Source organism: Lycorma delicatula, chromosome 1 (genome assembly GCF_047948215.1).
Source record: "Lycorma delicatula isolate Av1 chromosome 1, ASM4794821v1, whole genome shotgun sequence".
Taxonomy (NCBI): Eukaryota; Metazoa; Arthropoda; class Insecta; order Hemiptera; family Fulgoridae; genus Lycorma; species Lycorma delicatula.
This window is the reverse complement of record NC_134455.1, coordinates 35236281-35253284: the sequence shown is the minus strand read 5'-3', so window position 1 is coordinate 35253284 and position 17004 is coordinate 35236281. Positions and strand designations below refer to the sequence as shown.

Sequence of the window (17004 nt, the reverse complement as noted above, 5' to 3'; positions counted from 1 at the left end):
CCCCTATTAACAGAGGTAAGATGTGGTATTAATATTTAGGAATTAATATTTTCAATGCTTTCGTGATTAAATTTCCATATTCACTTCAACGAGCAAGCCAAAACGTATCAATGTGAATTGTAGTTTTAATTTTAATCACCAGACATTTTGATGAGCTGATCGTGAATCTCTACTGGTAATTCAGCAGATGCAACAATGTTTTCACTAAATGGATTCAGTACCTGTCTCTTTGAGAAATCATTTTTATCTTCCAAGAAATACTCTTCTTTCTTTTTCCTGTTTAGGTGTTGTGTGTATTCTTCAGAGGATGAATGAGGATGATATGTATGAGTGTAAATGAAGTGTAGTCTTGCACATTCTCAGTTCGACCATTCCTGAGATGTGTGGTTAATTGAAACACAACCACCAAAGAACACCGGTATCCACGATCTAGTATTCAAATCCGTGTAAAAATAACTGGCTTTACTAGTACTTGAACGCTGTAACTCTCGACTTCCAAATCATCTGATTTGGGAAGACGCGTTAACCAATAGACCAACCCGGTGGGTTTCCAAGAAATACTCTGCCAAATGAATCTTTTACTCACACAAATACATCTTCATGCTATCAAAACTGTAGTGAATAATAGTGTCTTCTTCATCCAAATTTTCCTCAATATAATTGGAAGTGAGTGGAAACATGAAAATTTTTGCTTTCAAGGCAAATAATCCAGATATTGAGCTTCTTAATGAAAGCATGAACTTTGTATATCATTAATGAAATGTTTTTATCATGTCCTTGTAAATTCACATTGAAGTCATTTAAATGTGAAAATACATCAACTAAGTAAGCCAATAGCAACATATACTCATTATTCTGGAAAGATATTAATTCATCTTGTAATTCCAATAATGGGTTAATCCTTTCCCCTGCAATAAACGTCTGACTTCTGTGTGGAAAAGAAGAGACTTTTTCTTTTCGCCTATTTCATCACATAATTTAGCAAATAGTCTATTCTGTAATGATTGACTTTTATTAAAATTAACCATTTTTACAGCTTTACAAAAAATTTATTTGAATTTTTCTGGCATACTCTTTGTGGCAAGATCATGTCTGTGAAGAAAGCAATGCTTCCATTCCACCCTTGGTATAAGACAGTCTTTTAATTTTTTCAGAAACCCACTGTTCTTTCCTCTTTACACCTTTCCACATACTGCCTTTCTGTCCAATCTACATTATAGTTTTTTGTAGGTTCATAAAAAACATTGTCCTATTGCATGACCATTTGCAAAACAAAATGTTTTCTTTGTTTGATCTGTCTCTATTGCATTCATATCTCACAAAACATAAAAGCTGTGAAATCTTTGCCACATCTGTTGATTTATCAAATTGAATACTAATAAATCTGATGTGGACATCACATGACTTCCTTGTATGGCTATTAAATTACATATACACATTTTTTTTAAATGAAAAGTATATAAAATTTTATTTCATTAATTACATCTGATATTTTTTTATTGTTATTATTGAATTATTATTTATCATAATTTTTTTATAATCAGAGGTTAATAATTAATTATTAATAAATTAATATATTTAAATATAAAAATATTTTCAAAAAAAATTAAAAAAAGGACATGAAGTCTGATTCGAACCAATATGCCTTCCCCTTGTAACATCCAAACATTTCATTAATTAAAATTTTATTTGGCTGTCACTCTGGAACCAATAAAAATAAATACCACTTATGATATATCATTGAAAAGCTTTCAATGAGAGCTTATTATTGCAGTTAAGAAAAAGTCCAAAATCTTAATTTTTTTGAATTTTTGACACCTTCGGTTCAGTTGATTGCAATCAAAAGGGGAGGTACACAAATAGATGTTACAACAGTTCTAAATCCAAAATTTCAACATCCTACAGCTAATCATTTTTGAGTTATATGAAATGTATTTGTACATACATACAGACATACGTACATATGTACGTACAGATGTCACATCAAAGTAATCAAAATGGATATTTTCGTTAAAATCTGAAAACCTAAATCTTTTGCTATCATAATACTTCCCTTACTTCATACAAGGAAGTAGAAATTAACTTGAACTCACTTTCTGAATATTTTGATTGTGAACATTGGCACTCATGTTATCGATTTGCCTTGATACTGTATCGTTAGAAAGCAGAATTTTTCATTTTTTTTCTTCTTGACTAGATTAATTGCAGTAGGCAATTAATTGCAGTTTAATAAAAATAAAAACGCAATTAATAGGCGTTTGGACATCGTAGCTCCTCTTAACACTGAGAAAAATTATTCAAGTGTACTTTTATCAGCACGGCTTGATTTACAAGTAGAAGATTGTTGATTTCTCAAATTATGTAATTTTCTTTTGAAAAATTTTCAGGGTTTGCTTTCATGTTACAGATGTTAAGTTTCCTTTCATTGGAGAGGACTTGAAAGCAACGGTGCGCTACGGCTTTCCATTCAATGCGGTAAAACCATAATGTAAATAACTGTCATTGTACAATCCTTTTACCTATCAGTTCAGTGGATGTAGATGGCTCACTTCTTTTTTTTTAAATTTATCAATTTTACCTAATCTAATTGATAAAAAAAAAACAGTTACACTGTTTGACCGCACACTAAAAAGCTGAAACCTGAATTATAATTATTATTTTCAATGAAACTACGCCTTTAAACATTTCAATAAAGGCACCAGACTCACGTTTTGCATTCGATACTAAACTGACATTCTGCAGTCCGTTACGCCTCTTTTAAACTGCAGGAGCACAACTTGTTCAAAAATATCATACGCATCTCCAAGCATGATGCTCTCACAGCTATATTATGCAAGCAGACGAAATTACAAGGAGCATGTACACATCAAGTTGGAACCTGTAAATTGGTCATGTTTGTACACTTCATACGTGCATGTTCTTACCTGTTGCTATCAATACAGCTAAATAGTTTCAACATGGTTTCATTGGGTTGTGGTTGTGGGGTTGTCATGAAGTATTCATTATATATTTTTTTTACTTTTTGGGAGTCGTGAAGCTAAAAAGATTTAGAATCACTGATTTACTGTATATAGATGCATTACAATTAAAAAATATACAACAGATTATAAAGAATAATAATTAATTTCCAGTTAATTTTTGTGGGGGGGGGGATGAAGTTGTACGTCTGCTCATGGTGCCCCCTGCATCAAGATGGCTTCAAAGAAACTTTGAACAAAAACTAGCTCTTTTAAGAGCTCTGACACTAGCCTTTCTATACTTTATTGGAATGCAGGAGGCCTTAACAACACTAAATTTTTAAATGGCAAACAAAACATCTGCCATTTAGAGGTGGATTTATTCTTTATACTCGAAGCAGGAGTTGCCACTGAAACTGCTGAGTTTTATCAGACAAACGGTTACACCATCACAACTATGAAAACATCCCAACAAATTGCCTCGACTGTATTTATTGGAGTTAAAAAATGTAACAGTGAAGCTCTGAGTGCTACATGAAATGGAAGATGATGACAAGCTCGAAGCCGTTAAGGTCGAGGTATGGAAAAATAGAAACACTTTTGTGTGATTGGCCTGTACAACCCTCCTGGTAAAGTCCCCCCTTCTAAAGTGTTTGAAGAATCAATCCAGGCTAACAGTATTCTCCTTGGAGATTTCAACAGTCCTTCACCAAGATGAGACGATCCAAGGCTTACCATGCCTGGGAGGACTCTGGAGGAAATGATTGATAGTAACCAATTAGTGGGGAATGCCTCCAACCTTCTTGTTGTTTTTGGGCCAAACTTCAAGGCCGGATCTGGTTGACGAGTGCATCTAAATCAGTTGGTTGAAGCACAAAAACTCATTGACGATGCTCAGACAGAATTCTACAAGCACCGCAGCACAATTGACCACGTAACCAATTTTACACATCTTAAAGATGGATTACACAGGAAAATGTCAACATTGGCAATACTGGTGGACCTGAATTATGACACCGTTTGGCAGCCCATGCTCATACATACACTTGCTGGAAAGGGAATCTCTGGAAACCTATTTAGGTGGGTAAAGTCGTTCCTGTCGGAAAGACAGATCTAGGTACGGTATTCCAACTGCGAGATTTCGCATTCAACAGCAAGGACTAGCCCAGGGAGCCGTTTTGAGTAATTCAATATTTAATATCATGATAAATGATATCCTGGATGTGATAAGAAGCGTGCCTGGCATCCAGGCACTCCTTTATGCAGACGACCTACTTTTCTGGGGAACCAGTGGATCCATCCCTTCACTCTAGGTCTGTTTAGATGAGGCTGTGATAAAACTAGAACAATAGGCGAGGCAAAACGCATTGACAGTGAATGTATCAAAAATCATCTTTCAGCTTTTCTCTCTGTCAACAAAAATACCACAGATCCACCTCCAGTACAATGGAATAGCGCTGAAGGAAGTATCCAAATATTTAGAGGTTCAACTGGAGAGACGTTTAATGTGGAAGCCCCATGTACACCACTATGTGGAAAAGGCAATAAAAAGAACCTGGCCTACTAAGAAGACTGAGAGTCACAGAGCGGGGTGCAAATCAGGATGTTCTCAAGACTGTCTTCAAGTCATATAAGATCTGTGCTAGTATAAAGGAGTGAAGTGATGGTCACAGTCAGCACTAGCACACCAGGCATACTCAACCTCATTCAAAATACAGCCTTAAGTCACAGGCACTGCTAAATCCACCTCTATTCCAGCTATGGAGGTACAGACTCAGACTAAGCCCTTACAACTGTATGGGGAAAGGGTAGCATTGAGATTCTGGGAACATTTTAGGCAAGTTTATTATCATCAATGGACCAGTTACCAGCAAGCTGATTCTAGGCTGAGAACACAGATGGTTCCACTCACTGCATATGAAAAACTTATAAAGAAATATGATATTCCCTCTGTGGTCACTGCACCCCTGTGCACGAGCCATGACTTCATCCACTTACCTCGAGCTTGCTACAAACTCAAGAACCTTCGATGCCAAAACATGCCTCTACACAACATGAATTGAAGCACTAGCCCTACAAACCATCCATGAGGAATTTTCAGAGGACGAGTGGATTCACACCTACACTGATGGATCTTCAATTTCAGATGGTGAAAAAACAGGGGCTGGGTACTATTGTCGTCTTTTTCAGGGACATATAGTCATAGGTGCCCCCCTCAGCATCTATGATGGCAAAGTTGAAGCAGTGCACACTGCTGCGGTTGAACTGGAAAAGTTAGTTTCTACTTTGAAAGCAGTGTTTTTGATCGACTCCCAAGTTGCTATATATTATCTTATCATACAATACCCAAGCAGACTGCTGGAAGACAGTTGATTGTAGAAGAAGACTGGAAAACCTGGGAAATAGCTGGTGGACACTGATGTTTCAGTGGATACCCAGTCATATCAACATAACTGGGAATGAGGAGGCTGATAAACTAGTCAAGTTAGGAACGACTCTATCCCAACCTAGTTGTCCCACGTCCTTGCATTCATCCAGGGCACTGGTCAACAGATGGAACAAACAGAGCCTCCCTGAGACAGCTGCTGGTAGGAGATGGGAGACTTTGTCCCTGATTGTCCTATCAACCCCAGCCTCCTGCGTGCAGTCAACGTAGCTGCCTTCTACGGCCAAGACTATCTTGCTTGTTACCTTCACCAAATCCATGTGCTGCCTTCTCCTGGGTGTCTGCTGTGCGATTGCGAGATGATGGATGCTGATCATCTGAGAGATTGTCCGGCCCTGGTCCACAACCAGCTGGATGAGAGCCCGGAGTTCACAGAAGTCAGTCTTTGTTGGTCAGCATGTTGCCAAATGGCTCATCAGCCAAGAGCGGGCGTTGGCTAGTAAGTTAATTTTTGTTTTGAAGTGATTAGGATAAAAGTCTGATTTTTACTATGCAAAAGCAGATAAGAATTTTTTAATATAATTGTTATTTTAATGTTAAAAATTTCTTTTTAGTAATAATTATGTTTACTAATTTTGTTTACGTATAATTTTGTATCTATTAATTATGTTGATGAATGTGTATGATAAAGCATCCTAACAAAATGATAATATAAACATTATTTTAATTAAGACATTGTTTTAATTCTTTTACATGTGCTTATGTCTGTATATGTATGATACTGATATGATTCCAAATAATTTTAAGAGACCTATTACACTGTTTAGTTTTTCAACAAAATTTAATTTTTTGTTTGTTAAATAAGAGTGAATGGTTGATTCCTTTTATGTTGATAGATATTTTCTGTCAGGCTCAGTTTTTTTGCAATAGAAATTTCTTGTGTAACAAAAAATTTATGGTGAACGTAATATGACAATACATTTCATGCATTTTGTATTCACATAAAATCTGTTTCTTTTGGATTTTCTGCTGTTATTTGCTGTAGGTAAATCCTGCTTTAGATTCCAACAGTATTCAGCTAACATTTTTGGATTTTATTTTTTCCGGTATGGTGTTTCCATTGTAGATATCTTCTGGTGAAAGCGTTCTCCATGTTAATCACAGAATAGCACCGATATTGTAAGAGAAAAAATCCAAATGTGCATGTAAGAAATGGATTTTAAGTGACATGTTAAACCCAAAAGTTTGTAGTTTTGAAATAGTTCACTCACAAGGTCTGTGTAGTTACTGGCCTTATGGTTTCCAAGGAAGCTGTTTAACATATTTTGAAATGATTTCCATGCAGCAACCTCCAAGTCATTCAAACATTCTTCAAACACTGAATCACTTATTAGCTTTCTTATTTGTGATGCAACAAATATACCTCTCTTTATTATAGTGTTGCTTATATTAGAGAATTTTTTTAGAAACCAAAACCCTGCACCAATACAATCTATTGCTTTAACAAAAATTTTGAATAAACCAGCTTAATGTGTAATGGCGGAAGATAAACTTTTTCTGGTTTTACTAATCCATGACTAACAACATTCTTCTCTCTTCAGTCAATAACTCTCTCTGGCCAGTGCTCTTTTGTATAATGATTTTTCTTATTTCTGCTGTCCCACTCGAACAAAAAGCAACAGAACTTAGTGTATCCAAGTTGCAGTCCAAGTAAAAGTGCTATTACTTTCAGATGTACACAAATATTTTCATACTGAATCCTGCTCAATACAAGTTTCATATTTTCATAAGACTCCTTCATGTGAACAGCATATGCTAATGGTATTGGTGGGTATATAAAAAGTCACCCTTCGTCAGAATGGGGCATATGTCCCAAAGTTTCCAGTAAAGAATCCACATCATTACAGTATTACTAAGTTTTCGTACTGAGAGAAGAAATGTTTAAATTCTGACTGTCTGTCATGGAAAGCACTTATTTTAGTGAATGATTGTAAAAAATGCCATCCTTTTAGTCTTGATGCCAGTATTTCTTCTTGATTCTTTGATAAACCATTGGAATTGCAAGTGGCATGGGACAAGATCCATTTACCCAACCTGTCAATAATGTTACATAAGAAGCACAGCAAATATGAGGTACCTGAGATTTGTCCTGATCACCTAATTTACATCCAAAATACAGTTCATAAGACTTTTTTATCAAAAAAAAACATCACAGATGTAGGAGAAATTTTTTGAATGATTAATGCAACTATGAGGCATTGTTAATCCAATAACTAACATTGTTTAAAAAGGAACACTTTATAAACATACTAATTTAATAAACATACACTTACTTTACTGAACATCATATACCCACAAATACAAAAGCCAGCTACAAAACTGAATGTTACAAACACGGAGAACTCACACTTGAATGAGAATTAAAAATATTTCTCTAGTCTGCATGACAGTTTATAAGTAAATATAATGACAGAAACAACTAATGAGTGGATGATATGTTTATAGTAAGATGGAAATAGAAAGAATGAGTCACACTCTTGTTCATTTTAATTAGTAAATAATAAACATGATGACTAATGTCTAACAAATCAATGTGACAACAATTAAGGGACTGTAATAAATAAACAAAATCTATTTAGTTGATAAATAATATAATAAAATACATTCACAAAATGCTATGTTTACAGAATTCATGCATGATACTACCTGAAAATAAGAATAGTAGTTACAAAAAACTAAGCTAGATAGAAGAATTTTGATTTTATATTTGAATTCAGCATGAAATATACTATAAGAATCAGTTGTTTACTCTTATTTAACAAGATAATTGTTGAACAGTGTTATTATTCCTTTTTAAAAGAAAATCTAAATGACATTCTAATTACGCTTTTTTTTTTTGTGCAACTACTAGAAAATTATCTATTGATATTATATGTTATTAAGTAGACTGACTTAATGAAAAGAGAGTCAAAATTTACTAAAGGAGTTTCAGATTGGTTTCAGAAAAATATATTCAACAGTTTGTAACATATTTACATTAATGAATGGTGAATATTAGAATGAGAATTAAATTTCAAAAACTTTCATTTGTCGTTTGATTTGACTGTGTATAAAATAAACCTTAATTTATAAATTATTTAAACTTGGATTGTCAACCAAGGTTATAATTACATTAAAGAAGCTGGAAGATCACTGGCAGTACTATTTTGGACACTCATGTTCCCAATCTTTGGGAATGAAAAAAGAGACCTTATTAATCCCACTGTGTTTTCACTATTTGTAAAGGACTTGAATATTTAGATAGTGGTCTAATTTCTGTCTGTTTCTATTTAATTTTCAGAAAAGTATCCAATTAACCACTTATGTATGTGGATCATATTATTTTCCTAGCAACAGATAAATTCTGTTAAAAAAAAGGATACTGAGTTTGCTCAATATTGTATTAAATGGAAGGAATTTAATGGTTAATCTAAACAGAATAAAAACAGTGATGTTTCAGAGGGTTGGTAAAGCAAATAAATGTGAGAAACTGTAGTTCAGAGGAGAAAAGATAGACATAGTTAATTAACACTTACAAATACTTTGGTATGCACTTGACTTCCAAGGCATCATAGCAGGAGTATTTTTGGCCAAAAGTGACTAAATACAAATTTGCATTAACTCTTTTAACAGCATTATTTTGAACAATAATGTATTATTTCATAAGTTTTTTTTAATATTAAGTTAACTTAAAAAGATTTGTAAACTATCAAAATATGAACTTGAACATATTCCTCTTTTGGAGATAAATTTAGTGTCTTTTTTTTGTGCACTCAATAGAATTACACTTAAATTGTATAATAACATGTTTCATAGTACTGTCAAAAAGATATATTATTGTGAAGAAAATTTGTAAAAATAATTTACAATTCTGTGAGAATTGGAAAAAGATATGTCACATGTTGGTACATGAACCGCAAGGCTCTAAACATAGGATGTTTTTCATTTGATGAATTAAAACATGAAATTAGAAGTTAAAGGTAACATGAAAACTATTGGAGATTACCACACTACTCACCATACCACAATTGAACAGCTCAACAACATGTAATAAGGAATTAAACATTAACAATGACTATTTGAATCCTTTGTGCATTCTAGGTAAACTTTTTCAATAAAGTTTTTTTAAGTGAGGTGGGATATATGAATTATTTAGATAATAATAAATGTGGACTTAAGTGAGCAAATACTGTATGACTGCTAGAAAATTTATATATGTAATACTGTGTAATAATTTAATTATTTTTGTAAGAAATAGTACTGGAAAAGACTTTCTTGTAACATATTTCAACTATTTATATTATTTATATTTGTTAAAATTGTTCTTGAATTGCAACCAATCAAACGGTTAAAAGAATGATGTTTTCAGTGTTTTTATGAATACTGGTTTTACTTGTTGAATATTTTTGTTCTATAAAGGCAATATTTACTTGGGTACTTAATAACAATTAATAAAATCTACCTTCCAAGACACCAAAATATCAAGTCTAATTTAAATTTACAAATTTATACAATTAGCTTTTAGAATTCACAGGATTTGTTATCATTTACAAAAATCTTGTTATAGATAAAATATTATTATCATTCCATGTGAAAACTGATTGTAATAATAATAATTGAATGAACTACTTAAGCTCTTATATAGATTAAGTAAAATAAATAAATTTGTTAAGGTCTTAAAACAAGTATGCTAATTTAAATAATTCATCATGTTCATAATTACCATGTTCTTCGTAATTGTTAGTTTATAATTACAATATTTTTCTAAATATATAAATCTATTGTTAACTTCTGATACTTCTAGATTATTTCTATGTTTGTTCTTGTACATTTGTGTGGAACTTTTTTCCCATGGTCTCAAACAATATAAAAATCATTCTTTAAAAAACCCATTTAGTTTTATCAGTATCTGTTTATTTACAATTATAACAAGTATTACTACTGTTAGATAATTTGTGATGTAATTCTATTACGATGTAAACTATCAATTTAAAATACAATGTTTTACAATTGTAGATATAACCTGTTTATTTGTATTACTACGGTTATATCTCCTCGTTTTTTTTCCAATTAAATTAAAAAGCATTTATTATACATTTGTATTCTTTTCAATGCATTTCTGTTTTGTAGTATATACTTTTATAGTTTGTATATCATAATATCATATGCTTTGTATTTTTATCATATGTGTTTACTTTGTGTTACCAAGGGTAATTTGATTTTTATGGATGGTGTTATGTGTGATGGTTTTCTAAAAACTTTAATAGTAACTGTTGTCTTTTTTAATATTAACTTTTGCATAAAAAACTTATAGATCTTTAGTAGTTTGTCGCTAAATGAATTTAATTATTTAAAGTGATTAAACATTAATTGTTTAAGATAAAATTAAATACTACTAAAATATCTACATATCTATATATCTTGTCCATAAAAGAATATTATGTGTATGGGTTATTTCATACACTTTTTTGTCAAATGATTTTTAGATGTAGCTGCCAGTTACTACATGTCATTGTCAAACCATTATATAAATAAAATATATCATTACATGTAAAATAATTTTATTTGCTTATGTAATTCAATTACTATTTTTACTATTTTTGTTTTATAATAATTTTTTTACATTCTTAGTAAATATAGGAATGGACTAAGAAGAAGACCTGGGAAAAGGTAGCTGGATAAAATGAATGAGGATATTACAGAATAAGGATAGAACAGAATGGAAGTCTTATGATCCATCGCCTAGTCAAGCATATTGGATAAGGAAAGAAGAAGAAGAAGAAGCTCTGCACATATGGGGAATATAATGCATGTTTTTTTAATACTTAAATTGTCAGATTACTGCTTCTTTACAAAAAGAATCATCCAAATTAGTTTCATTGCTGTCTAGCTATTTTTTTGAAAAATATACATAATAACATAAAAGTCAAACTGAGTAGAGGGTGTCAAAGTTTAGCATAAACACAACGATGAGCAGTAGAACAACTTGTGTGTTTGTGGATGGGGAAGGTGACCATTTATCATTCCTGTCTAGTACTGTTTAGTGCAATCCTGTCTAGTGGTTCACTTGGTTGTAATAAAATAGTATTGCCTTTTGTTAAAACAGTATTTATTAGTACTCCATTCACAGTGAAAAATATAGTATTTTCAATACTACTTGTGTATTTTCAGTTAGAACTTTAGTGTATAGAACTATGGTGTGTAATGCTTCAACCAAATCTAATTGTAGACTGGGACAGGGAGTGGCTATAAGAAGCCAGACTAAATATATTATAATGAACTTCTACAAAAAAATTTCAAAAGGAAATCCTGATATGTTGCGTTCGAAAACACAAGCTCGCGTTGCTGATTTATGTGGCATATCAGTTCAATAGTGTGAAAAATTGTAACTTAAAAAATAAACATGGGAAAATGCAAGTTTCACCACACTAGGAAAATCTTGAAAAAGAATAAAGAAAAAAATTAGCGACATCGATGATTTTCAAAGATGTGCATTAAGGAACATAGTATATAATTTTCATATATGCCATAAAAAATTACCAACATTAAATAAATTGTTAGCGATTTTGAAAACAGAACATAAAGATTTGGATTTCAAATTTATGTGTGAAATAATAAGAAAAATTTTATGGAATATGGGTTTTAGGTGGAAAAAGACTACTGATAAGTTGTTAGTAGAAAAACACAACATTTGTTTAAAACACATAAATTATTTGAAAAAATTACAGAAGTATAGAAAACGATGGCCGAGCAATTATTTTTTCTGACAAGTCCTACATTTATTAAACTTGCAAAAAAAGGTTTGGTGTGACTGATAACTCTGTTCATGGTTACAAAAAACCCATATTGAAAGGACAGAGATTGATAATGGTGCACGCCGGAGGTGAAACTGGAGAACTCAAATTGTAGAAAGTAAATGCTATGTTTGGTTGCAAACTAGAAATATTCCATGCTCATCGCAGATGTTAAAATTTTATCAATTAGTGAAGTTAAATAGAGTGTAGTTAAATTGTCACATTATTTTAAGAGCTGATTTAGGTAAGAGTAAAGAATCAGATAATGAAAGAAAATATTTTACCTCTACAAAATAGTGGTCGAGTAATGGTGGACAAAATAGTGTTCTGCCAATACCAGAACAAACATTTTCTGAATTAACGGCTGAAGACTGGAAATTATGTTGTGATCATGCTTTAAAATTTGAAAAAGAGTATTGAGAGACAGATGCAGTTGCAGATATACAAATTGAAAATTTTATTATACTTACTAATGACAGCAATAGTAGTGCCGATGAGTCTGAAATATCAGATAGCGACAATACGGATAAAGTAATTGACGATGGTATGGATGGCATTGAGTCACTCGAATGACTAAAATAAAATATGGTTTATTAAAAAACAAAATAATACAGTATCATCACTTATAATCTACCCAATCAATACTATCCTATCTTTTCTTTCTGAAAAGTAAAATTTAAAAGGATAAATAAGAAAAGAAAATTCAAAAAGAAAATTTTGTGAAAAATAACAAACAGTGCACCTATTTGCATCACCTATTTCATCACCTATGTGTATTTAGTGCAATGATGGAATACGTACATGTGTGCAAGTGCATGACTGTCTTCTTTTAGTTTGTTAAAAATATATTTACCCATGTTCGATTTGTAAGCAATCTTCCATCATTTGAATCATAAATAAGTTCTTCTGATGTGTAGTATCCAAGACCCATGACAAAAGCTCCTTCTAGTTGCCCAATATCTATACTAGGACTCAAACTTCGTCCAGCATCTTCTAATAAGTCCACTCTAATTATCTGAAATAGATCATAACTAGCTGGTTTATCAATAAAGAATTCTTGTCTAAAGATTTCTTAAAATCATTATGGTTTCAATGAAAATTATTTTTTTCTTTTTGTTGTAAATCATTTCCATGAAAATATTAAAATAAAAAATTTACAACAGTTAATTAAAGTACAGTTTAAAAAACAAGTTAGTTTAGTAACAAGATTTTATTAAGTTTACAACTTTAAGTAACAAGTTTAATATTAAGTTCGCCATCACACGACTAAAACCGCATTCCGGGTAAGTTCTACAACTGTGGGTTGTTTCTGATGCACAGCTTACAAAGCACAGCTTAATTTAAAATATCAAGTTCGAGACCCAGCTAGACCAAGTTACTTTTTTACACTTTAAATATTATTCATTTATTTAATTCTACCACTCACCTGTGATGTCACATCACATCACTGCATCAGCTGTACGTCAGTACAAACAACCTTTAAAATATTGACTAATTTAAATAAACTAAATAATTATTTATAATATAAAAAAATAATATTGTTGGCAACCCTGTGGAATTTCAAATTTCCCGATCCAAGAGGATGAGGGAAAAGAGAATTTCTCACTGGAAAAAAGAGAAATTCCAATATGGCAGACAGTGACACTATCACTCCTTGTGGTGACATGGGGTATTATTGACGCAGTATGTCTGCTTAGCTACTAGTTTAGAATAATAATATTTTTTTCATAATTTTTCCAAGTTTTATGAAAATAATTATTGAACATTTCACAAATTTTTTTCTGAAAGAAATAGATATTTTTAAGTTGCAATTGCTTTGCGTAATTTTAGTTGTCAAGTTTACAAAAAGAAAGACAAATATTTCATTCATACCTGATGCTGCCCTGTAAGTATATCAATCTCAACCTCAGTTACTGCTACACCATAAATTGAATAGTCTTGTAAAGGTTCCTCTTTTTTATACCTAAAACAAATATCAATAAACCTAGTCACACAATAGAAAATCATTTGACAATAAGTCACAAAGTGGAATCACTTACTTTATTTACAATTTTAATTTTTATGTCTTCAGTTAAACATACAGATTGTTTATCATAATTTATTAACTATAATTAATTAGTACTGTCCATAATACTATTAACATTAGTTATTCATTATGTGGAATAACAGATCCAACTTTCAGTTATGAAACTTTTACAGACATACTTTATGGATTATATAATCATTAGCTATTATATAACAACTGCTATGTAATATATGAAATAGGAAGCTAATTGTGACAGGAAGCTAATTATTTAAAATAAACACCATTTGAATACAAACATAATGTCAACAAAACTAAGTTATGCTAAGTGTATATCACTTTTGCAGACACAGCAGTAGTACTGCAGTGCTTATTTAACAGGGTTTCTAAGAAGAAAATATTCTTAATCAAGAATTTATTATATTGCATCAAGAGCCAAGGTAATGATGACATGTAGAACTTCTAATACTCTGTGCCTTAACCTTAATGCAAACATAATGGTCAGAAATTCAAATATTTTAAGAGCTGGATTACTGAAGATTTAAAACCACTGTTGGATCTTAAAATTTATTGAAATGTCATGAATAATGTTGCTCAATATAAATACTTATTTGTAAATACTGTCATTTTAATTTGATATAAAATTTTGATTTCTTAGGACTCTGGTTAACTTTTTACTATTCAGTGACATAGAAACATTGATCCTAGACCTCTGGGATCAATGGTCTGATCAGAGGTCTGGACTAACATTATAGTCCAGACCTCTGGGATGCCATTGAAATATGGATACTAAGATGACTTCTTAATGTTGTAGTGGGTAGAGAAGTTAATAGTAATAGGAAGTGCCCAGAAAAAGAAACAGAAACTGAAGAACATAAATTGGCAAACAGACTGAAAAAAGTAAAATCCAGAAACAGTAACAAAGAGGGAGGGACAGAAAGAATATATTGAATAGTGCAGAATATTCGGAAAATAGAAACAATTACGCTTGAATGAATAAAAGTGTGGGTCACCTGCTGTTGGTTCAAGTCATGTTCTAAACTCAGAGGTATAAGTACTGCTGAGGATCAGTGAACAGTTAAGCATGCGAGCAAGGAGTGTGTCATGAAAATATTATTTTTTAGGACAGCATTCTTGTCTGCAGTTCCGGTACAAAAAGCTGTATAGTGAGCTCATTGTTAACAGGAAACAAAGTGATTATTCATTGATAAGTGTGAGCTAACTTTTGCAAACTTTAGAAGTAAATATAAATTCTTGTATAAAGTCAATTGTAGATTTTGTGATTGTTATTGTTAATTTTGTATTGGTTATTTTAAAGTTTATAGTAAAATCAGAATTATATTTGTAACATATAATTTGCTTATTATGAACACAATAATTTCTTTTATTATTTGTGCTTATTTTTTTTACACAGAAAATTAATTGCATTTGTAAGAATTTTAATTTGTTCTATCTCTCAATATCCTTGTTGAACTAATAGCACACCATAATATCTTACCGATTGTGAATATTACAAATGCATAGGTAGAGATAAAGAACTGGTAGTGCCATCACATTATCATTAGAAGTACATCTACCTACATTTATCAGATATTTATACTTTTGTGGTTCTGATTCCAAACTCACATGAGATATCCATGTCTCATCATAGCTGGTAGTATGATTGAGAACTACTCACTTTCTATGCCACATCAGTAAGGTAAAAGGACTGCCAACTGCTTTGTTTTATATATCTCATTAAATATTTTTAGTATCTAGTTTGAAACAACCCCTGATGCTTCAATGGCTTGACTTTATTTCATAGAGAATGGTTCTTGAAATTTTAAGTTGGAACAAAGCAAAAAATGAAATTGTCAACTATTTTTACAAACTTTTAATTCTACCAATCATACCTTTCATCAGCGGTTAGAGACAGGTGCCTCCTATTTATGACACTATATGCGTTCTATATATCAGTGTATCAAGAGTATTTTTTGTATGGAATGTATATTATTTGAAGACTAATTGAGATTATGTTTTAACAGTGGAATTTTGACACTGCCGACATTCTGTTGTTCAGTTCTAATGCATATCCTGACCTGGTGATTCAGATTTGTAACAGGTAGAAAATATAGGTAGATTTACAATAAAAACAAGGTATGCAGTTTTTATGGACTTCAAACTAAGAAAGTTGTGTCAGATTTCTAAACACTTCTGTAATACCATACCAATCATGTACTTCCTCAACACATATCTAACTCATTTTCCTACCATTCCATTATTCATAGTATTTTGCCTCATTACACATATCTTCTGATGAATTTTAGCTGGTTTCAGATTTCTTCCATTAAGAAAGTGGCTGATAGGATGGATGTCAGTGTTAATTAGGCTCCATGACTAGTGTTAACATTTTAAGTGAACAGAATGAGAGTTGATCATGATTTGTTGATCTGCTGAGAGAATTAGTGGTTTTCTGAAATATGAGGGAAATCAATTTGAATAGATGAAATGATTCATCCATGCTGCATTTCATACAGCAGTTCTTTGATCATGTGAAGATATTTGCAAACATTGCTTATTTTTTAAAAATGCAAGATGTTACTTTAATAATTCTGCTCTTGATTTCTTTTCTAGATTTCCATTCTATGTCATCAGTAATGTTTTTTTATTGCTTGTATAACTAAACAAAGTGATATCTTAAGATTTAATGATTATGAGTAAAATTTTATATTTTAAATCAACATAATACATTAAAAAATAATTTCCATCACTTCAAGAATATGCTTGTCGGAAAGAAAATTTTTTCCTTATTTAAAAATCATTTAA

At 31.5% G+C, this 17004-nt stretch overlaps 1 protein-coding gene across 1 annotated transcript in view; it reads right to left on the bottom strand.

Moving 5' to 3' along the window:
* LOC142317477 (xanthine dehydrogenase-like) overlaps positions 1–17004 on the bottom strand; it is a 152709-nt gene that overhangs the window by 9600 nt on the left and 126105 nt on the right. The window contains exons 23-24 of the mRNA XM_075354045.1: positions 14049–14139; positions 13030–13191 (exon numbers count right to left, since the gene is read on the bottom strand). Coding sequence (XP_075210160.1) covers positions 13030–13191; positions 14049–14139 — 253 coding nt within the window. The remainder of the gene's footprint in view (positions 1–13029; positions 13192–14048; positions 14140–17004) is intronic.